This window comes from Colletes latitarsis, chromosome 8, assembly GCF_051014445.1.
Source record: "Colletes latitarsis isolate SP2378_abdomen chromosome 8, iyColLati1, whole genome shotgun sequence".
NCBI lineage: Eukaryota > Metazoa > Arthropoda > Insecta > Hymenoptera > Colletidae > Colletes > Colletes latitarsis.
In genome coordinates this window covers 29,184,479-29,209,454 of record NC_135141.1, presented here as the reverse complement: position 1 = coordinate 29,209,454, position 24,976 = coordinate 29,184,479, and the positions used below count along the sequence as shown (strand labels likewise).

The 24,976-nt window shown below is 44.6% G+C and overlaps 2 protein-coding genes across 5 annotated transcripts in view; one reads left to right on the top strand and one right to left on the bottom strand.

Annotated features, from left to right (window-relative positions):
* LOC143344829 (neuferricin) overlaps positions 1-24,976 on the top strand; it is a 258,037-nt gene that overhangs the window by 169,966 nt on the left and 63,095 nt on the right. The window lies entirely within an intron of this gene.
* The window catches only part of LOC143344812 (telomerase-binding protein EST1A), a 139,147-nt gene that overhangs the window by 60,768 nt on the left and 53,403 nt on the right, over positions 1-24,976 (bottom strand). For all 4 annotated transcript variants that reach the window (XM_076771256.1, XM_076771258.1, XM_076771257.1 and 1 more), the window contains one exon: positions 836-1,017. In XM_076771256.1, the coding sequence (XP_076627371.1) occupies positions 836-1,017 (182 nt within the window). The remainder of the gene's footprint in view (positions 1-835; positions 1,018-24,976) is intronic.

Here is a 24,976-nt window from a genome sequence, read left to right as displayed (position 1 = left end):
CGATGCAAAACGCCACGCGAGCATCCTTGAAGGTTGCACCAGCGAGAACCAGGAAGAACCAATGACGTCGCGATTCCAATGGCTTGTCATAGGCTGACCTTTATCGATGGAGCGTGCGTGCATAGCTTACGTGCGATAGGTGCATTAATCGCGAACGGTGGGTTGCATAATAAGTCGAGACACGAACGAACCAGGCCCAGGCCCTGACAACAGCCACCGGTGAACCTTGCGTGGGTGCGAACCGCGCGTCGCTTCATAAATTCTCGACCGGTTAGGCGCGCTCGCATGCAGGATTATGGCGATGACAAGGAACCCCGTCAACGAACAATTCGATCGATTTCGACGAAAATTTCCTAAATAATAATTCGAACGAACGCTTTTTTTTATGTTCTCTTTGCTATACGAGTACACCTTACACCTTATGGACCGGACAATTTTTCGGCGAAATTGAAAAGTTTCCAATCATTCTGGAAAAATTACTTTCGATTGCAGGGGTCAATTACAATCATTTTTGGTCGATAGACATACCCTCGAAATCCTAACCATTTCCGAGAAAAAAATTTAAACCCTTTGTTAAATATCATTTCTCTTAATATTTTACTCGAGTCTCCCCCCTTAAGCGCCATTCTCAAGGAACTTTCTTCGATCCTCCCGTAAGGATTGCGACGATTCGTCGAAAAGGACGTCCACGTGCTCACGGAATCGAAACATTTTTTGTAAAGATTTTATGGAGCGAGGAATCGGAATGACGCGGTTTCCCCGGTACGGTGAAAGTTTCTCGGAAAAAGAGATCTTGATAGAGGCCCATTAGATATGCCAGAGATAACGGAAATACCTTGATAGCTGGTAAAAGGACTTGCATGTCCTCGCTAACAACCATCCTCGGTTCTTCGCCGCTGTCCAACTGAGACTTGAGCAAGGACACGCCACGTTCTAAAATCAGATTGAACATCTGCAAGGATACGACGAGTGCCCTTTCTTGGACCTCGGACCGGTACCCCTGCTCCATTTGGGCATCTGAAACAGGCAAACAGAAAAATCGAACCGTTAGCGACACGAACGTGACATTTCAAAGGTCGCTGGTAACGGTTAGATCGGCCTCGAATTCTGCAATTCGCGGATCAGAGAAACGAGCCAAGTCGTACGGCAATAAAACGATTCCGTCATAATTAAACGTTCTCGACGATATTGTCTCGCTGGGTCACGAGTAGTTAGCCATTTTTATCGGGACGAGCATTAAACGTGGATATTTAACTTTTATTCGGACGCTGGGAGAACCGCGAAGACACCAGTTTCTCGGTTATTTCGTGAAACGTCGTAAAACTGCGACTTTCGAGCCGTTTAATCATTGGCCGCGAGTCGTTTTAAAGATTTGCTCGAAGGCTGGCTTCTAGGAATCCTGAAATGGTGCGTGACCTCTTTAGAAACTATTTAATTTATTTTATCTTCGTTGCACGAAGTTGGGAAATGCCAGAAACGAATGTAGAACTTTACGAGAACTCAATAAAAAACGGTCTGTGCGAGAGATTAAATTTAAAAGTGAAGCTTGGTGCGATATTAGTTACAATAATAACGTGTGATCTCCTGTATTTTATTTTACCTCCGTTGCACGAAGTTGCGAAATGCCAGAAACGAACGTTTATATAAAGTCTGAGAGCCGACTTTTATGGCCTGACCTAATATTTTTTAGCACTCGAAGCATAGTTACGAGGCTTAATTAACATCCTTTGCGTGTCCCTAATTTCCCCATCAGGTTCCAGCGCGAGCATTATTTATCCCGGATTTTTCCAACCTAGTGACTTTGCATTCCAGCGGGAGCTCAATTTCGCATTAGGCTCGCCTCTATACTAACCAACGAACTGATGAATCGTTATACCTTTGGAAAAACCCTCCTCTCGCCGGCCTCCTGCGTCGCGAGCGGCCTTGGCTCGTAACGCGGCATTAGTATTAAAAAAAAAATACTTTATTACGAAGCTCAATTTCTTAAAGCCTATCAGCTTAATTCTAATTAACTCCAAGTCAATTTATCGCTGAATGGTAAAGATGTAATTTTATATCGTCAAGCACCTGCGAACGCGAAAACACGTGCACGTCGTCCATAAATTTAATACCACCGAGCTGAGAACGGGGCAACGTTATTTATCAAAAACGTGCCTTTCTATTGTCGAATAAACTGACACGGAGAGATTTTTACAATCTTCTTTTGATAACGTTTCAAACAATTCTCTAGCGTATATAGTTAGCTATAACTTACGGAAATTCGTAACATTATGTCGACAGAATGTGTTGCCTAATTAAATTACCGAACAAAGTTCGCAGTTTCTAGTCTCCGAGCAACCCTGGAACGAAACTTCTCCCATCGATCGAGTTCTAACGCTAATTGTCGCCCTTTGGTGACCCATCGATCTCCAGAGCATTAAACATCGATCATAAAGCATGGAATCACAGTCGGAGTAAGTAGTTTAAAATGTTTTAATATCATTTTACGAATGATATTTAAACAAAATTGAAACGGGGACAATAATCACGAACTCAGAACTCTTTAAAAATTGTTACATTGTGAAGTATGTAAAATTATAGCAACAATTCTTTGACATCGAGCGATTCCCACGATCCCTCCCTGTGCCCAGATCCTCAATCGCGCTGGATTGTTAAACCTTTCTCACAGACATCACATATTCATGCCATGTGTCGCCATTCGTCGAATCCATTCATTCATCACTCTTTTCCCGCGATCGATACTCCAGTATAAACATTCCCTTGCAGAGTGTTTTACGTAGAAATGTCACTATAACGAATAAACACAAACTTGTATCGTTGTTTAAAGCGCGACATACCGCAAAACGCGATTCCACAAAATAGTCGTGTTTTTCTTAAGCTGGCCGTCGCGTTCTATAAAATTGCTATAATCTTTTGTGTCCATCTGATGTTTTCGTAACAAAATATAGCAAATTTTAGTAGAATATTCGATGCTTCGCGAGGGTAAGGTATGAAAGATGACATATACAGGGTATTCGACCACCCCTGGGAAAAATTTTAATGGGACATTCTAGAGGTCAAAATAAGACGAAAATCAAGAATACTAATTTGTTGATGGAGGCTTCGTTAAAAAGTTATTAACGTTTAAAGTTCCGCCCGTACTGAATTTTTTTCTCGAAAGTGGGTAGGATTTCGAGGGTATGTGTATTCACCAAAAATGATTGTAATTGACCCCCGCAACCGAAAATAATTTTTGCAGAACGATTTGAAATTTTTGAATTTAATTGTTAATAACTTTTTAACGAAGCCTCCATCAACAAATTGGTATTCTTGATTTTCGTCTTATTTTGGCCTCTAGAATCCTCTATTAAAATTTTTCCCATGGGTAGCCGAACACCCTGTATAAAAGTTATGAACTGACGTTGTGCATATGTGAATAGGAAATTCGTGCAGTACTAAAATTCGTTGAGATTAAAAAAAAAGTACGAAAGCTGGTCGTTGGAAAATTCCTAGGGGAAGCAACCCTCGCGAAATCCGTTGAAACTGACCCTTCGAGAGAGATATACCGGGACAAAGATCGAGGATGCCCACAATAGCGAACATAAGCGCGCACGGATGGCGCAAAATTGAATGAGGCAACGCCGAACAAGCGAATATTCCATACTCCCATAATGCGGTCCACCGTGCGTGCGAGAGAGGCACTCGACGATACCATGGCATCTGGCAGTTTAATTTATCGCAGACGTGGATAATAATTAGAGTTTAACTACATGGTTCACTCGAACGCCAGTGTGGTCTTCTTCGAGGGTTGAGAGTGCAAGGGGTAATTAGTTAGGGAAGATTTATAGAAAGGCACCTAACTAATCGCCAATACGATCATTAGGGAAAATTGCGCGTATCTGTCGACCTTTCCCCCTCCCGTTTCCCCGGCGTTTCTGCCTTATCCACGGCACATTCGACGAGCATCAAAGTTGCACCGAGCACGGTGCGCCTGTCAATGTTGAAATCGACTTGCTTCCTTATCGACTGCAATCGTTAACAACGATTTCTAGCGATCCTATCGAGGCCAGTCTTCTTTTTACGCGATGGCAATCGATTACGATACACGATTCGCCAATTAATTGCGAATCTCTGTCGAGGAAAAATCTGGATATTTTTAGACTGAGAGCATAAGGTTGTTCGATAATTAATATTTTTTAATTTTATGGAGCGTTTTAGAAACTATCGAAACTATCACTATTTTACGAAACACAGATCGAAAAGAATGTTCGTCGACTGATAAATTGAAATCAGTTAATTCGCGCGCGTATCGGAAGCTTCCAATTCCGAGTAGCATATTCGAAATGATAAACTTCGTGACTCTGCACTTCGGGTCCGAAGTAATGCATTTTAACACCAATCACGTACGCGCGGAGAACGCGATTTCCGTTGATTTCGAGCGACGTTGTCGATCGCATCCGCTTCGCGAGAACTTCTCTTCCGCTCAACGGAACGACAGAAGACTCGATGTTTAGGATTTAACACATTGACTTGGCATAAATAAAATGTAAATATAAAAAATGTTAAAACAATATTTTAAACAAAACTTTCTTGCAATACAATTTCTTCTGGCCCAGTACGATTTACTAAAAATAAATCGTCCCTAAAAACGTTAAGATTTATAGTTACAAGAAAAATATATTCGCGGAATAACATTCTCGAGTTCGAGTCTATATTCTAAATAAGGAATAAACTTTGACAATGCACCGTAGTCCGGGGTAACTCGATTAAATATCAATCACGCGTTGTGAGTGTTCGTCGAAGCACGGAGAATCCGATTTCCGTTAATTTCGGGTCGACGTCGTTGGCCACGTCCGTTCCGCGAGAGCCTCTCTTCCGCCCGCGATGGGGTCCATTAATTTGACAACGAAAGACTCCGTCCACGGCGACGGCGAATTAAGCGTCTCGCGGAAAATTCATTATTGTTGTCGCGCGCCCGGTAAATAGACCGAATCAGAAACTCAGCCGCTAGGATCGATGCTAATGAAATTATCCCCGTGCAGCCCGACTAACTCGATTCCGCGTCCGTTTTCGCGAGGTAATCGCGTTAGTATCGGTTCTGGAAACAGGAACGCTGACCTAGCCCTCCAATTTCATTAAACGGCACACGTTCGCGACGCAGTTTTCCCTCGCCTCGTTCGGTTCGTTAGGAAAGAAGGGAACCGAGTGGAACACAGAAGCCTTTTCAGACCTCATTGACATCGTAGTTGCCTCCTCTTATTCGCGCATCAATCGAATTACGCTCTCTGCAAACTGTTGCAACTTCCGGTCGATGCTTCCACGACTCGCTGTCGGTAAAGTTTCATTGAACTTTATTTCTGAAATAGAGCTCAACGATACCTACAAGAAAGTATTAGACAACATTTCCGTAGGACGTCAAACAAATTTGTAAAAAATTAAAGATGAACTTTTAAGAATAATTTCAAATCGTTCTGAAAAAATTATTTCTGTCGACTCGAGTGAATCGTTACGAGAGCCCTTTTGTTTAAAGGTAATCGCACCGTTATGATCAACAGAAAGGCATCACAGGACGCGTTAAACGTAACTATAATGAGCGTGAAAGAGAGAGAGTTCAACGCGTGGAGAGCAAACTCGTACCGGTGACTTTAATGACTTCGAGTGTCATCCTCCGTTTGCTTCACTTCGTTTAACAGAACAAGTCCTCCGCGATAAATAATTTAGCTCTTACGCCTTGTTCACCTTCCACGCGCAGTCCTGGATATTTACGGGACAAAGACAACCGAATATCGACATAACTTCAGAATTTGAACTATGCTTGTAAAAATCACTATACAAATATTATTTGTTAAATGCGATGACCTAAAAATAGTATAACAATAGCTACGTGAAATATTGAAACGCGATTTTGCTACGCGGAGAAGACGAATGACCGTAGTTTTTCACTCGAGAGTCCGTCGAGCAAAAGGAGAAGCTTATCAATTTGATCTGTTTCAGAAAATAATATAAATTGCATCGCGTTATAAATTGCTCGTATCGGCGTACAATGGAGCTGATTTCGACGAGCTCGTCCTCCTTCGTATGAATTTAAATTGCGTTGACATCAATCTTATCGGGAATAACAAGATATCGTCACGGTTGGAGACTTCGAGTATCTCTGGAGGAACGAGTCGCCGCGATCGAGATTAATAACGGCGCGGTTGTTCGCGATGCAACGAAACCACCGCGAGGTTCATTAACCAAATCGACCTGTCCTCCGGGGGACAGGAAGCCCTCGGAAGCCAGTCGGCGAGTATGACAGGCACGTCGCGGCACCGTCAGCCATCGGACAGCAAAGGGGCGTTCGTGCGTAAAGATCCAGCGAAGGCCGTGACGAAATTCCTCGCGTTCCCGCGTTACACGTCGCGCGTGGACGTAGGTGTGAACAACACTTTACGACGCGCCCCGCGGCCAATTTGCTAGATTTATGATTTAACGCTCGTCCCTCTTCATCTCGCTCTGCTCTCTATCCTGCTACCGCGTTCACGCTCGATATTCATTATAATTATTACCAACCGACTCCTTTCATGGCGACTCTATGCACATTCGAACGCTAAAACGCGCAACGCATTCTATTTTAATCCAAGGATGCGTGTCCTTAACCCCTTAAAGGGGGAAACCACTGTGACGGCTGCAAATGAAGGCAATTTTCAAGAATTTTTTGGACTATGAGACTAATAAATGTTTAAAGTACATTTCTTGAACTACTGCTTGTAAAAATTTCGTATAAAAATATTAATTATTATAGCTATAATAGGAACCAGTTGTGAGGGGCCTCAAAAAATTTATTAGAAACGGGCAGACGTGTAATTTTTCACTGCAAGTTGTGAAACAAGAAATCGAGGCCTCGTTAAAAAGTTATTAACGTTTAAAGTTTCGCCTGTAGAACGGCGATTTGCGAACAGCTGTTATAAGCTATAATAAACTAATAAAATAATAAAGCTAATAATAAACATCCCTTATAAGACTTGACGACGAGTGAGTAGCATCATGAACTTGTCACGAGTCAGACTCGTCATTGCACAAGAAAGGGCTAAATTGTATAAAACGTTGCAACGTGGGGGTAGTTTGGAAGCAACTTATAAGTTTCATACAGCATCTTACTGGGATATAAGAATGGTACTCGTTAGAAATTTTCCTGACACGAAACATATTACATTTTCTGAGACTGCAAGATTTGACACGTTGAAAAATAGAAATATTTACAAGTTCAACAATAGTGAGAAGTTCGAGGTGACTATCTTATATCTCCACGATACAATATTGGTAGTCTAGATTGATCGACCGGAGCAGCTTCCAGACGAAACGACAGACTTCAGTCATGCGAGAGTCAGAAGCAGGACCGCCTAGAGAGTCGGTTGGGATGATGAGCATCCAACGTTTGATGCTCGTTGGCAGAAATAATTGGACGCGGATGATTTTTCTACGTGCAACGGACACGGTTAATGCCTCTCGTAAATACGCATAAATCTCGCGCGGTGCGCTTATACTCGATGCGTGGCGGAGGCACGCAACTAGGGAACGATTTATCGATTCTTCCGATCGCTTAAACGGGAGTCCTCCTCGATAGTGACAACTCTCTCAAAAAATTTTAAGGCGTAATCCGTGGTAACGTTTAAAAGGTTTACGATCGAACGGAAAAAAACGTTTGGTCGTTTTCAAGCGAATCGATCGGAAATATTTATTATTGCGCGTTGTAATTAAATGCTATATTTAGAAAATCGAATGAACGTTACGCGGTTTATTTTTCAATGAAACTATAAAACCAATTTCTGACGATGGGAAAATTTATCGACTGCCGCAAGTAACGATGTTGGAGAGTCTAGCTGGGGCGATCGAGTTTCAACGTTCTTATTTATTTACGAGCTTTCGTGGTTTATTTCTAGAGTTCGTAGGATATTTGTGTTAATTTTTACTACTTTTACGCTTTCTATCGATAGGATCGTAGTACAAATACAGAGAAATTTAATATTAAGGTCAGTTGTCCTAATGTGGAATACGTTCCTAATTTGGAACACCGCAATATTAAAGAATCATGATTTTGCCATCTATTGACCACGATTGTCATTGATCTTTGACCTAGTATTATACATAATATGATTTACAGTACTATCTAGGAATAAAAAGTACTATTGTAGCCTAATTTATTTCCAAAGTATCAAATTCCTTAAGTTTTAAGGGGTTGGTATGTTCACGATACGTATATTTTTGGAGAACAAAATGGAAATTGCGAGTATTGGGATAGTCTGAGACGCCGATGTCCTTCGTCGGACGATCGTAATCGCCGAGGAAGGAGTTACGGGAGCTAATAAGGTATTTACGACATCTGTGCCGATATTATCTCCGAGCGATGGCCGTTTTTCCAGCGTGCGGCCGCCAAAATTTATGATTTCCATAATTCAGTCCGCCGATGGTATAACGAGCGGCATCAATCCGCGCCATCGCGGGGATTTGGTTCCCGCCGGTGGTGAGCGTCCTGGCACGCAAAGAAGCAAGGCGCCTGGCGCCAACCAGCACGCCCCGAGACGTTCGACGAACCATAAAGCTCCGTCCACATCGTGCGTTCGCGCGACCAGTCGCCGCGGATAGTACGCGCGGGGCATCCTTGGCGCGTTTGTTCTCCTTTTGAACGATAAGCCGAAAACGATTCGTAAGGGAGAGGACGGGACGCGAAGAAAAGGGACGGAAGGGCGCGACGTGGCGCGTATCGCGAGTTAAGTTATCGTAAACTGGTTTGCTCGTCGGAATGGCGCGGACCGCGAGGACGATTTAATAAAATGGCGCCAGCCAGCAAGCTGGATATCCGATTACGAGATCCCTCTCCGCGCGTTGGTGATAAATTCCGCGAGAAACGGTGGATCGTATCGATAACCCGGCGAGAAGTAACGTCCCGACGCGCGGACGCTAACGATTATCGATAACTTATCGATAAGTTATTGACAGTCGTCGACGCGTCGATAATATCTTTAAAATATCGATTAAATCGATCGATGCAACGGAACGCAATACGAATTTATCGCGAACTCGACAGATATTATTGCCGTCGAACGTACGGGGGCCCCTTAACACTTTGTCAACCGTACCCTTTCCAAAGTGCACGCGATAACGTAATTAACCCGAGCTTCTATAACTCGTGGAATATGGGAATATGAGGATATATCTTGTATTTGATCGCGTGATATTTCTTAGGAAGAATACTGCCTTCGAGTTTCGACTTACACGATTCGTCTAAATGTATTTTCGTCTTTGTTCTATCTTCAGGGATAAGGTATTCATGTTAAAATCCGAATAAAAGAACGTTGGTATTCCTGTAGATGCACGGTGAATTAAAAAGTGATCCGTGATTAAACAAGTTTAAGGGACGCTGTTCTAAGATAATAAATCGTCGTAACTAATAACCACTTAGGTGTAATTGAGATGCTGCTAACGATTATCCGTAAATTATGGACAACTTAGCGATAGTTCGTCGATATATCTTACAATATCGTTATGATATTGATAAGACGAATAGAAATTACCGAAGTAGAATGCTACACGTAATGAACATACAACTCGGATCTGTTTATCTATTTATAGAGAACACGTTGGTGAGATCTTGCTCTACCGTTAGAAAGAATCTGTTCCGTTTCAAGAAAATCATTTTTTGTGCGTGCCACAAAAGTAAGCTTTAGAAAAGTTTACTGCTGTAAATATTACTCGTGCCTTCTATTACAATTGATGAAACGTGAAAAGTACCAGAGAATCAGAGGTTCGGTACCCTAATTTCTGTTGCTACGTATTGCATGGAAACGTGAAAGTTCGCGACCACTTTTGCACAAGGGCGACCAGGCAGACACCGGAAGGCGTAAATTGCCCGATTGGTGGAGCGACACTGGTGACTTCCCACTGGTAATATGTGGCGTCACCAGTAGCATCCTTTCAAATGCCCTCTCACAACAAACTATACAATCGACACTAATAATACTAATAAAAATATTATCTTTATTACTTGTTACGATATAGAAATGTTTTAGGTGTATGCCTGGTGTGACATAATACTCAATAGTTGTTATTTTGTAGCATTATCAAAAAATGTACAAGTATCAATGTTTGTACTTAAAAAGAAAACCCCTATGGACCACCTTAATATGGTTAATAATAATATATATAATTATCGCCACTATTAATAGCAACCAAGTACGTTTAATTGGTACAACTAACTAACAGACAAGTTTTACCAGAAATAAAAGTCACGATCAAAGGTACGCAAACAGTTACACCACTCGTCCTCTACGATGCAACGAGGTATCGCTTGTAACGATAACGCAGAACGATTTCACCCCGAGCTTCCTACGTTCCTCTCAAACGGAACGATACTAAATATCCATAAATTCGATCTCTAAGTGGCCAATAAAGATCAAAATCAGCTGTTCGCGGCGGCGCGAAACGACGATCGCCGGATCGTTCGTTTTTCGACAAAATTATCAGCCATCCGAGCGTCTACCCTAACTCGATAACGCTCGACATCCGCAATTTCGATCCCCGAGCGTCGAATAAAGATCCCGGATCACCTGTTCCAAACGACGCGAAACGACGACTCTCGCTTTTACCTCGTCATCGATGGAAGTCGTGAGGATGGTGATCGTGGTCGACTTTTATCCCCCCGGATGCACCGACGCGGGTAAACGTATGAAACCAGAGAGACACGGCGACAAAGAGAGAGAGAGAGAGAAAGAGAGATAAAGGAAAGTACGTTTATTCGTCTGCAAATTAGTCACGAAGTCGGCAGATCGCGAAGTGGCAATGGGAGCCAGCGGACGGTGATGGCGCTGCCACGAACGACGATGGTGGTGGTGAAACAGCTTCTGCTGGCCAGAGAGCTCAACGTACGACCTTGGCGAGGCCTTGCGAGGTCGCTGACATGATTCCGTCCTGTCCACGGGCACGGGAGATCGGTGGGATTAGAAGAGTAGCAGGGAGAAAGGGAAGGGAGAAGAAGAGGAACGAGCGGAGGTGCCACCTCTTATCATCCGCCATGGCGACTAGATTTTCATCCGAGTCCCTTCTGCCGCGCAGTTTACGCGGATCTAGGATCGTACCGTTCCCTAACGAGCTCTATGAAATCCTGTTTACATCGACGAGGTTAACGCTTGAACGTATCCCCGTAGATCCTCGATCCGCGCGCCATGGAACCCAACACCCCAGGTGGTGCACCAGGGGAATCGTCGATTCGCGCGAATTAAGATCGTAATTGATCGTTCGCGCGCTACGTGCGTTCCGCTATGATCGTGGAATCTAGAGACAGGGTGGATTTGATTTTAAAACGAACCCACGAATTTCTGATTAGTTCTCTTAATAATTGAAACGACTGGAAAAATGTCTAAATATACATGAACTTCGAAAATGGGTATACACGACACTTTTTTCTAGGTTTTTCTGCGTACAGTGATTCTTAACACTAGAACTACCGACAATTATGGTGTATTTATTTGTACCAAAGAAATTAAGTCGAGTAAACATTTTTGCAATTTTTATTAGAGACTACGAATGGGTTCAAGCGTTAAAATGAATACGTGATTCGGAAATTGAACGTTTCTATCTTTTACAATCGAGGTATCCTACGGCGAAACGTGACTTGCACGTAACTGTAACGGAAGAAAACTCGAAGGAGAGGTAACGCAAAGAACGATATCGTAATTTTCAGGGTAAGAACGGAGGAGAAATTGGAAATTCGTTGGAACCAAAGAAGCTGTAACATCGATGGGAGACGAAAGAAGAGGCGTCGTTTCACGACTGGACGTCGAAAAAAGGAAAATTCGAAGCCTCTCGTGTCTACGGACAACCTCATTTTGACTCTAATTATGCACTCCGGGCACGCTTAACGTCGGAGAAAGTAAAAGAAAAAAATGGAGAAATAAAGGGAAAAGAAGCGAACGGTTGCGCATCACGGCGTCGGTGCACGCAAGCTCGGTCTTCTCGGCGCTGTCCCTACCCTCGTCGTAATTTTCCTCTTTTAATTCGCGCAGATACACAGCGGGAGCAGGAAGAACCGAGCTTCCTATAATCATCGCTGGAAATGATACTCCGATACATAGTAATGATCGTGGATATTACATGGAACTAACGATCCTACGCTCGGGCAGCGTCGATTCCGCCCGACTGGAGATAGACTCGCGAGCAACTCTTCGTTCCCTGACACCGTTCTAGGAAACAACCAAATTATTGCGAACATTAGAGCCTCCAATGAAAGAGTAAGCCACTGTCGTTGTAAAGACTCGAGAAACCGAGGAGAGAGCACGGAGGCGAAGGAAACGCGGCTGGAGCTGCGCTTTTAATGGAATTACAACGCACGAAGAATTTAATACTCGATAGTTTTATTTTCCACCCTCGATTTTAGTTTAGCAGTTGGGCTAAACTTTTCTTCCATTTGCCACGTTATAGATTCATCGCAATAAATTCAGAAATACGCGAAGATGTTAAAAATATGATAATCGAATTCTTCGAAATCATTTTCGAACGATGTCGAAATATTACTCATAGAAAAGGAAGTTGCTCGTGACTAATCACCTGTTCCTCTAATTGTAAAGATACGAGGAGCAAAAACAGACGATTCGCTCGAGTCCGGCGATAGAAGAAGCGGGGACGCGAGTCACGCAGACGTTTGAAAAACCTCGATTCTAATAGACTTGCTCCCTGATACCAGGGCACTGTACGCACGATCAACATTGTGTACAACGATCGAACCATTGAACCCTAAGAGTACGATGATCTGTCGAGCGCAAGAAGTCAATGATACCCTTCCTGGGCTGTTGTATCCACTCGCGTCTGACTGATCGTGGAACATTTAAATCCAGACACATATATTCTTCAAAGGGGTCCTGCGTATTCTTCAAAGAGGACTCGAGAGCATTATTCATCATAGACGGTGGCAAATGTCACGGTAGAAAACAAACAAAAGTCTCGCGGTTCTAACGAGAAACATAAATCATTGACGACAGCGGACAGAAACGCGACGTCATATTCGCTGGGATAGACTCTTTTTCCTGCATCGACCCCTCTTGTTCGAATTTCTCGACGAGATCTTGGCGTTCAATTTACTTCGAAATTGTCGAAACAAACCGAGAAGGGGTGGTTCGAAGCGCAAAAATAAAGAACTATGAAATTACATTTTAAAGAGAACGTTTTCTTCGGGTTTTATTCGAAGATAAATATTTTTAATAAAGCGTACGATGCTCTGGCTCGTTTCCATCGCGGTTCTGGCGCGATCGGAGAACCGTCTAATCTCTTATTCCCCTTTTCCACCGACAGGCCGTTCGTTTCCACGTTTGAGAGGCGTGAAATATCGCCGCGTGATTACGGAGTGGTGCCGGCTTTGAAGGAGCCGTAAAATTTACTCTGGCCAACGGATACCCATCGCGGGATCCTCTTCCCCGCTAAGGGCGACGAGCAAACTCGCTACCGCGCACAACATTCTCCCGGTGATCGGTTTCTCGGAAAATAAAGGCGGCCCGGACGAATAAAGAAACGAACTCGCCGTCGGACGGGAACCCTGGGACGTGGAAGTCGGTTGCTCGGAATGTCGCGTGGGGATCTTTGAAATACTTTCAACTATTCAGAAGCTAATTAAAGGACGAGCAACAATGAACGACCGCTCGCGTATTCGAATCGTTCGTGTTCCATTTGTATATCGCAACACAGAAACGACAAACGCTGCCGGGAAACACTGGCTCCAGAATCGACGAGATAAATCCAAGCTTGCCTATTCCTTCGTATTTACCTTCTATAATCAAACTTAAATAGCTTTGTTAAATCAGACTTACTTTTATCACAGAAGTAAAATAAGAAGAATAGATTTACTCGATTTTGCACGACGTCCAATACTTGTCAGTATATAATATGTCATTTATTTTTAATATCTTGTCCATAACCCTTTAGCTTGCAAAACTGCACTAATTTGCTTCGACATACCTTTTATTAATTTTCTGCAATGATTCGGAGATATTTTCACTGTCCCTTAATTCTGCTATACAAATATATGATCGATGTTGGTTGGGAATCATACGAAGGGTGGCATTCTTAAAACCCTTGAAACATTGGAAAGAGATAAAAAAAAAATTTCTATTTTTCCAATCCGTCACAGCAATTTACCCCCTTAACGCGTCCGACCAATCCTCTACCGTTTCCACTTGCGTCGGTATTCCAAGAATTCGAACTCGATTCGAACTTGTGTGCAGTCGTCGAAAGAAGAGGGAGGTTTGGCTCCGTTTGACTCTCCTCTATCGATTACCATCGGGTCGCTGCACCGGAATAGGAATGCACGATGTTGGTGTAAGTAATCGGCCACCCGGGCGACTAACGCGTCGTGTCGCAGATAGATAAACTTAATAGCTCCATCCATTCAGCAGCGCCGATTATTGCTACGCTAGCGCGTGGAAGCGAGTTTAAATCGAAGGGCTTATTACTCGCACGACACGCGGGACGTTCGTCGAATTCCTTTGTGTCTTTGGTTGTACATCTTCCACGAAGATTCGAGCGTGCACGCCGGACGGGGGGTAAAAGAAAGAGCAAAAGAAGAGACTCGCGTGACTTTTACGGTCCCCGCGCGCGAAGAAAGGAGGTATCATCGCGGAGACGATCGAACATTGTTGCTGAGGGGTCTCGTGGGAATACTATTATCGGTTTCGTCGATGAAAGAAGCTTGACCGATCGGTGCTACGCGCTCAAAAATACCGACGACGTAGCTCGATCGAAAAAAAAAAAGAGACCGGTAGCCTCTCCTCCCTCTGCCTGGTTCGACGTGTTTTTCACCCCGTGGCGGGCTATATTCGATCCGCCGGAGAAGAGGAGGTTTCTGCACGAGCGAAAACCATGATGAGACCGCCGAGAGACGACGTGACCACCCGAAACTATCTCACGCACACGATCTACGATTTGTTGCGCTCCTGGCGAGCTCGTGGCTCTCGTCGCCAATAAGAGAAACCTGTACAAAAGCCAGAGAGAGAGGATCGAACGCGTCCACGGAGATCGAACGCGCGATTTCTACGGCGAGTTGGGCTCTTTTCGCACGGACCGCGATCGAACCGCCGTCGCAACCGCAATTGGATAACAACCGAGAGCATGGACACTTTGTATCCAACCAGGACCATTTTTCTTTACGCGACAACGTGACCGGATCTCGAGCGACTCAGGCACGTCGGGCGACGGCTATGGTTTATCCTCGTTTGGACTCGCATCGCTGCTTTCGATCGGTCTATTCGCGCACGACGTTTGTTTGCGTACTTTCGCGCGATACGATCGACGGGCTGCGAGAAGAAGAGGGATCCAATGGATCGTTGACTCGGTTATGACAGCGCGACTTCTCGTCGCACAAGCATGAACATACCCTGGTAACTCGTGTGTGAACACGTTCTGCGCGAAGAATGCTTTGTTTTTTAGAGAATCGTAGCGTTTAATTTTCTTTAATTTAATTAAATTATAAGCAATCTGTATTGGACAACAAAAAGTGTACACTTGTGGGGACCTGCTAGATCTTCGCGTGTTTACTGAATTATTAATAAATTTGTTTATTATTTTAGCGATCTTATTAATCTGGATAATTATTACGATAATGTGAACAATTTTCAATGTTGACACGAGAAATTATGGAGAGATATAGATATAGATATAGATATATTCTATTGTTTTCGTTGGAAAACTTGCCTGACTATGTACATTCCACTTTCCCTTAATTTCTAGCATTTCAGTAGTACAGATCAACCATTAGCTACATCTATAAGAAAAATTCGATTCCTTTTCTTTGGTGTGTTTGAAATCGTCCACGAAATTGTTTATAATCGACATTTAGACTCTTAAGAAACACAATTTTTATAATACTATTATAAAGAATATCGATAATTATCGACTGTGTTATTATTACCCTTCCTTCCATATCCAATTCTAATACAAAAAATGAAAATTACACATATGTAATGTGACTGAATAAATACGATAGATCTACATGAAGAAATAAGAACGTGAACTGATTTTCTCGAGCGAAAAAAATTCGATAATGCATACGTATGTAGAAAATACCTTGAAAGCAACGAGCATTGTAATAACAACGCAAAAAGTATCTCACCGAATATATCGATTTTAATCAATTGAGATCGAGGTGTCATCCTCTACTGCTAGTAGAAGCTACTTTAGAATCAAATGCTGTTTTTCTTGGACTGTAACTTTTACAAATAACCCTGCGGTCGAACTAAAAAAGCTAAATACAATGTTGGTACCGGCATCAATATACATCGTAACGATATCACGGCCGTATAATACTGCAAACACGGTTAATGCGAAAAACAGTGACAGTTCCGTGATATCGCGTCCTGCAATCAGATTGTGGATTGGATGAAAAAGGGGTCTCGCGAAAAAAGACGATTCCACGCATAGCCGATGGCGACGAGCTTATTAGAACGCAGATCGCGTATATTGCTATCAGTGTCTCGGTTGCAATGCACATTTTGATGGAATAGATTAATTATATCAGGACTGAGATCGATGAATCCACTGGATTTTTAGTCGAGGACTTTCATTAAACCTAACGAGATTCGCTAACGATCGAGTATTAATATACCAGGCCATTTCATAAGTCTGCATTTTTCTTACGTAAGTAAATTTTAACGAACGAAAAAACAACAGGAAAAAAACTCTGTTCGCTCGCTGCATAAATTATAATTACGCAGAGGATTTCAAACCGAAGATGATTCAAATGTTTAGCGGCATCATTGAATGCTCGACCGAATAAAAATCTCGCGTCTAATTTACTCGCAATTAACACCATTTCTATTTCTATACCCTCTTCGATCAAAGATATAGTAATAAGAAAAGTCACAAAATCAAATCGAAGGGATAAAACGTTGAAAATAATTTCGATTTAGAGCTTTGAAAAGTGTCTTTCGACGCGTTCGCTACGAGTACCGTTGAAGCAAGAAACGCGTAACGACGTTCGTAGTTCTAATCGCCCCCCAAAGGACTGGGAGAATTCAAGGCACCCCTGGGGGGCATCTAAGTTAACGGAATCGCTAGAAGAAGGTTCCTAGACCGATTCATCGCCGCCGGAAACGCGTACGAAGATCATAATTCGTCGTCGATACGGCAATAAAGTCCCCCATCCGCCCATCTTACGAATCGTCGTCGAGATCGACAACGAAGAACGGACCCCGATACGTTACTTTTGCAAAAATCGTGTCCATAAACTATATCAGCGCGCGAAAGTGGGCGACACCGTGGAAGATATATCCGCGTGCCTTAAACGAACGTTATGTAAATACGCGTTTAAGTACGACAGCGAGAGAGACGGTACGAAAAACCGATCGGAAAGAAAGAGAGAACCAGTCGAGTACGTGGACGTGGCTCGTACCGTTGTGGTGCGCGGCTAAAGTAAATTGGTGGTCTGTCGCTGATGTATGGCGGACTGATATTATGAACAGCCCGTCGCTTCATGCATATTCATCCGAAACATTCTCCGCGTGCCCCTTAGCTACAGGATTCGGTACTTAAGCCGATTCGCGGATGGCTCCCTCGAAACCTGTCTTCCTTTATCGATCGTCGATCTTGGAGCCGTTGCCAGAATCGACGATACGCCAATGTGGAACACACGGTAGCGTATTTAAAGCACAAACGAAGATATTGAAAATTGAAATTGAAACAGCGACTCGCGAGACCCATCGGTCTACGTTATTGAGAATTTTAAAAATAATTTAAAAGAGCAAAACTACTCCCCGATAGAAGCGAGAAAAGAGCAGAGACGTTTGCACGCGGTTGGTAGAATTATTCCCTCGTTCGGTGACTCAATTCTTCTCGCGACATACGTCGCGGTACGTCTCGCGGACCTCGGGTTACGACAAATCCAATTACTTCCCGTCAATCTCCAACGGGGCGGGCAAAAAATCGGCCTCCTAATGCTCCTGGCCAGCATCAGTAGCAGTACTTACAAAACTCGTCCGTGAATAATCCAAGAAATCGAGGAAGGGGCAAAACGAACAGAAAAGAGTCCCCGATGGATAGGGACAGTCCAGTCTGCGGCCGATGAACGGACAGGTAATCTGCATGCCTAATAATCTCGCGGTCGTCCTCCATGCAAATAATCTTCTGTGCGTCCATTTTGACATTCGTTCGAACGTCTGAGAAAACCGGACGGGAATCCTTCGAACGTCCCCGTCCGGGGGACACTGCGATGACGTTTCATTTTCTCGTTTCTCGGACCAGATACCGTCGCGTTGGGGGTTCATTGAAACGATTGTTCGATCCGATGTAACAGCGACGATGACAAAACGGAGGATCAGGAACGTGGCGATCCTCCGGAGCGTGAACTCTGTCAAGGGGTTACGTAACGCGATACAGGCTACCTCTGCAGATCGATGAATTTCATTATGGTCGCTTATTATTCCCTCGCGAGTCTAGGAATCCGCAGGTTGCATCCACGAAGCTTCTAAGACACATTTTTACGCGTGGAATGCGTTCATCTAATTATGTGGAATTTATTTATCGAGTTATTAACTTGCTTCGATTATAATTCTTCGTTAGCACAACAGTTTCCCGTCAAATTTGTATTAATGTGTACGATCGGTAACTTTCTGCCAGGGGTTGAAAGCAACAAAAGAACTCGAAGTATAAAAGCGATGATGCAATCAGTGAACAAAACCGCTTTCGATTTCCGGCCCGTTGATATAACAAAACCGCAAACCCTGATCGCGGCGTTATCGGCGCGATTTACCGCCGAAGGACGCGGGAACGATACCGAATAACGGAGGACAAACTTGTGGGAAGAGGCTGGGTGCCGCGGGTGCAGAGACTAGGAAGATCAGAATCGGTGAGGTTGTAAACCTAACGCGGCTCCGGACCGCGTAGATGGAATGCGTCATTAATGCCTCGGCCGTGGCACTGCGGCAGATCAAGTCCTTATAGGCATTCATAGTTATTATCCGCGTCTTCGCAGGAAGTTATATTTTAACGGTCGTAAAGGTACCGCGGCGCGAGGCATCGCGGAGACTGTTCGCCCGGGGGTTATAAGTGCTCATGCAAATACAAACGCGAACCTCCTGCGAGTAGGTACCGGCGTCGTTCGCCGACAAATGTCACCAGAAGGCGCGTCAGCTGACGACCACCGGAAGCCCACAAACTGAAAGCTCTAAAAAAGTTGCAGGGAAACGAAACGGGGACGCCAACTACTATAATTTCGGACCTACGGACTCTTTTTAGCCACCACACAATGATGATTCGTTAAATGAACATCGCTACCAGGAATTAGCATATTCATCTATCGTATATCGGAGGCAAAAAGAGAAGAATGGAGAATGTTCAACTTACGAATCACGTGTTCCTTTTAAGAATCATCCCTGATACCTTCTTTTTTACGAAGTAATATTCGAAGGGGACGAATATCTTTACGGTTTCCGATCCATCGACGACTGGGGGAAGGAAAAGGATTTACGTTCCGGGTTCCGGGTACCAACGCGACGATTATTTTTAGCCGAATGAGTTACGACTTATTTAGAAGCCGGTTCGTTTATTTTCCGGGGGAACGGAAAACGGGAAGCGGCGAGAAAGCGCGAGATGAAACGGGACGAAAGTAGATGTTACCAGTCGCCGCCAGACTTCCGTTCTTCCAGGGAACCGGCCGTTGGGCGTAACTCTTCTTCTTCTTCCTAGCGACTCGTTTCAACGCGAATATATGTGACGCCCGTTACGAGGCTCCCGATGCCTTTGACTTCTGTTCGACGCGTCGTTTGTCTGGAATTTCGATTCCTGGAAACTCTGTGTTCGACGCGCCATGTTTTCGAAGAGCCATAGATCACGATTCGACGTCTAAACCGCATATTCCCGACGTTTCTTTCGAATCATAGTAAACATCTGTTTCGAAGGGACTGCGTTTGAACATTTTTAGAAGCAATTCCGAGTCCAAATGGCCGGTCGGAGTAATTATGCGTTGAACACAGGGACGATCATCGCATTAACCGCGACAGAGGCGCGATTCCAGGTAATGACGAGCAGAATCTCGGTCGCAGGAGGAGAATCGCGAAGAAGTCGTACGTAGGGCGCATTAAGGCCCATGCACGATGGACGGGACGACCTTTTGTGATGAATTTGCAGCGAAACGCGCCGCGGAGCAGGTGCAGCAACGGTGGCTCGAGCTCTCCGTCGGTGGAGAGACACGGTACGACCGTGGTCATTAGTCGATTCGTCGTGTTTAGTAGACGATCGGTTCGTGATTAATACGTGTGGTGGCTTGGTCCCTCGGAGATGATCATAGAGTGTATCGAGATGCAGACGTAATGACGTGCGTGCCTGGGATTTAATGAGTTAGCCACTAAGTGGAAGGTAAATTGGCACGAATGTACCTTAGTAATTTACTTGTGATAAGTGTAACAGAGTCTCGTGTCTCTACCTTTTTTCTGTTCATTGCATGTCGGCAGCTATTTGTTACACGTGTCTGCCTCTCGTACAAAGTTAAAAATGTTTATCGACTGTACGAACGCGACTCCAGAGGACGACTGAACGTCAAACGTCGAAACGTGCTCTCGGTCGAAACAAAAATGTTTCTCAGCCAGTTTCGTGGTATGCAACATTTTCTAAACAATTTTTCTTTTCTATAAAACGTGTCCAGATTTACCGAATAATATTTCCACGCTGAAAAGCTTCGTCCAGCGCAAAATCTGTCGATCACACGGATTGCATAAGAGAACCTGCTGCACCGAGAGGCCCTATAAAATACGTTTCATCGTTTTTTCTGTTTTCGAACACCCGTTTCGTGGTCGTTGGAACAGAAAAGTGGACAGAAGTGTCGTGTATCGCGCAGATAGGCCGGGGCTCGTAAATCTGTGCCCGAAATGGCCGTAACCTTGGCTGACAAGGATTCATTGAGAAGTAAAGGGCGACGTATATTTTTCTCGGAGAGGAAACACGGCAACATTCATGAAGCATACGCGCGCGCACGTGCTGCACGCGTTTATGGAACCGCAACGAAAGAACTTCACGATCTACCCTTAACGATGACCCAAATGACCCCCGGGGCAATCTTGGAAAGCTCGCGGTTGCTAAACGTAACACGTTCCTCGCAACATCCTCCTCTAAAAGGAATTTTCTTGCCATCCGGGCGGACGAGGTATTATTATTCCGCTCGCGCACGCCGAGGGTGAACATGTGCGTTGATTGTCCGGCATGATTTACGCGCTGACCGCTTAATAACGCTGTCATTAACTTGCAAACTATTGCTCGTTTCAAAATCGAGCGTCGATTATCGTAAATAAGAACGGCACGTTATACGGTATCAACGCGCGCGGTGATTATATAAATAAAATTTACTATGTTGCCCTCCTTTATTCGGAATATCAAACAATGGATTAAATTATTCTTGATTTCAGAGCATCCCAAAAATAAAACAAATGCTTTCAATTTAAAAAAGGTTAAAAATTGCTATTTTCGGGGCAATTTTACTCCGAATCCGTGACACGGCACATTCCAAGGACGGATTCGAATTCAGCAGACAAAATTCCACGGGAAACCAACCCCTCGATTCTCAAACACCAAAACTATGCGGATCCAGGGTACTGGATTCAAATTCTCCCTCGGTAGACATACCAATCGAACCGCTATAACAATATTAACCCCATGCCACGCAATGACGAGTTCTTGATGACAAATTTCACAATCAATGAGTCTACTCACTCGTCATCGAGTCTAATCGTTAAACGACATCAAAGCGACGAGACCGTGGACGTGTTTTTCGTAAAGAATCGGAGGTTGAAAGCACGCGAACGATTAAAAGGCGGAAATGAGTGGACCGAATCAACCTTTCATCCAGAGGCGAACAGCGAACGACACGCGCAGAAAACACGAGATTCTACGGCGAACTCGAGTCCACGGTCGTTCATGTTATCTGGAATTTCAATTGCAATGCAACGGGGACGATCAGCAGCCCCGCGGTAAACTGGCTATCGACCGATGCCCCGGCGTCCAGCGTCGGTTATTAGCTTCCTAAACACGCCAAGACTAATGATTTATCCGTCTCCGCGCCGGCGGGATGGAAGATTAGTATTTGCACGATATTTTACGTAATGGCCGACCGTGTTCTTCCGTAAACCGTGCTCAAGGATGGTGTACCGATTGATTGCCTCGACGTTAATGAGTCGTTTAGCGAATGCGCCGCGTAAATGCCGCGGCTAATGCTCGGACGCTTCATTTAGATGCTGAAACTGTGTAAACCGTGGAATGCCAACGGTGTGGATATACAGGGTGTTCGGATGCTAATGGCGATCCTCTCTGGAGCCAGAGTAAGACCAAAATAAAAAATAACGAAATCGCGATTCAGGTTCTCTGTCGGTTATTGAAAATTGATTTCATTAATTTGTTTCCTGTATCGAGGAGGATAGAGAGGTTTGTAAAATTTAATTTTCTTCTAAATTTACTTTAAATGGTTAAAAATGATCGAAAACTGGTACGCGCGCGATTGAATTAGTTTTTGAGGTCGCGTCTATCCATTGCTCGCTGTTTCTACTTGTCCGCACTGTACTCTGTGAAGTTTCACAGAAAAATTAATAGACACAGAAAAAACTATAGAGAACCAAAGATTGCACGTTTAATTAATTAGTGCCGGAAGTTGCAGTATATTCTCACTCTAAATACGTATCGAAAAAAGCTACGTACTTATCAGATAACCGAGTGCTCCTTCGCCAACAATGAGTAATTACGATAAATACCTGCGATGAGAAATTTCTTTGGAAACGTATCGTAGATTCATCTATGTTAGGATCCGACTTACCTGAAACAAAAAGAAAGAATCGGGTTAGTGGGAAAGAACAACTTTTGGCTCGTTCATGGTCATAGTTAGGCATTGTTTCCTCTTAAGGGGGGAGAAATGATATTTGACAATTTTTTTACAGCATAAGGGCTCGATGAAATTTTCCGCCACTTTCCACATATATTCTTTAACATTTCAAGATTATTATTTCATCCAAAGTCGATGAAACGTAATGGGGAAAAAATATTTGTATCTTGAAACGTTAAAGAATATATTATACCATTTTACATGAGTCTCCCCCCTTAAGACGTTACTGCAAAATAAAGGCAAATCAGACATGGTAGACTGTATATTCGAAACCTTTTTATTAAACATCACATATCGTTAAAAAAAAAAGTGTTCCCTAACCTTCGAGTCTTCAAGGTTTTCTCCTCGAACGATCGTTCTCCAAAATGGCCGTCCGCGACGGGTTAATACGAGTGCTAAAAGCAACCGTCTTCGCTCGAGAGGTTACGATATATCGTTTCAGGGAATTTGAATGGCCCGCCCACCGCGAGTCAAGCATGAAAATAATTTCGCGATCGCGTCCGAAACGCATCGCGTCGATCCGACAGATAACCAAATGACTCGAGCACCGCTCTCGCGTAAAGCTACCAAGAATAATAATGGTCCGTCTGCACACCACCTTATTATTACACGTATCGCGCACTGCCGTCGGCGCGGAGTTCCTTTTCCACGTTACCAACATCCGAGACACCGACACCATCCCAACGACCGTAGGAGCTGGCGTCTGTAACTGTTCGTTCACCCGACCTTCGCAAGGTCACGAAGCTAGGGTAAAAAAAGGAGAGGAGGGGAAAGATGGGGGGCAGAGAAGGAGGGGAAGAGGTTTAGCGGAGTCGAGGAAGAGGCAGGGTCTAATCAACGCCCGGAGTCATGCTCCAGAGAACACCGCAGGAAGGAAAGGCGGAAAGAGGAAGAGAGCGCAAAGGGGAACGAGAGCGCGAGAAAAAGCGACGAGAATCCATGGTGTAGCGACGAAGAAACGACGGACGGTGCCGCCGCGAAGAAAGAGAATCTCGCCTTAGAGAGGATCCCTAGACGGAGTCGAAAGTCGCCTGGAAAATTCAAGAGCATTAAACTCCGATGGCGTTTTCGGCTCCATTATCCCGGGGCTGCAGTCTCGTCGCTTTAGCCCGCTATCGAGCTCGGTGTTAAATAAAATCCTGGTCATAGCCCCTCAAATTTGGAAAGTCGAGGAATTGGAGTATCCGCTTAGCTACGGGAAAGGAGGATTTAATTTTGCCGAGGATCGTCACAGTGCCTGAAGACGAGCGATCGGTATTACGCGCGGTATCCGGTGGAACCCGTTTACGTCGATCTGCCAAGTATCGAACCCTTCGACCTCCTCCCCCCTCCCACGGTCGTCGTGTTCTCCTACTGTGCCGGTGCGTGTCGCGCGATGCCGAGTTAAAAATAACACCTCGCCGGATATTTATAGCGACGAGAGGACGAGGGAGGCGCGGAACACGAGGGGGGACGTATGAAAAAGAAAAGGTAGAAAAGGGGCACAGAGAAGGGGGAGGGGGCATCGAGCAGATCGGAGGCGATATCTGTCGCGCGAAGAGCTCGAAGAAAAGAAGAAGACGCGGAGGACGGGTAGAGAATCGAACGTTGGAGCGAGAAGGACGACGAACAGCGAAGGGATGAGGGGAGGTAAAGGGAGGGGAATAAAAAGGGACGCCTGTAACTGTGCAACCTGCGCTGCGACGTCGTTGGAGGGGGTAGAAGGCAGTCTGCGAACCCGTAGCCTGGCGCAGGGTAGTTCAAGTAGAGCGATGCAGTATATTAGATGAACGAGAGGAAGACGAAGAGGGGGCGAACGAACGAGGTAACCTGATGGGAGATCGCACGGTACGGACGAGGACGGAGATAGAAACGAGTGCATTGCGCCTGGAGCGAGGTGGCCTTGACGTGGGCCGACCAGCGAGGGCAAGGACGACCGCCCGAGGGAAATCCTCTCTTTTTATTCCCTCCACCTTGACTGTTCGGCAGCATCATCCGCGACGACGATTCCCGTGCTGCAACCGCGCCCATCCGTAAGTTCGCGTATACAACGTCAAACGTCCCTATTACCGCCGCGGAACGACCACCGGGTTATCGGACCTCGGGGACGACTTCTCGAACGTTTCGCCAAACGACCGCCTT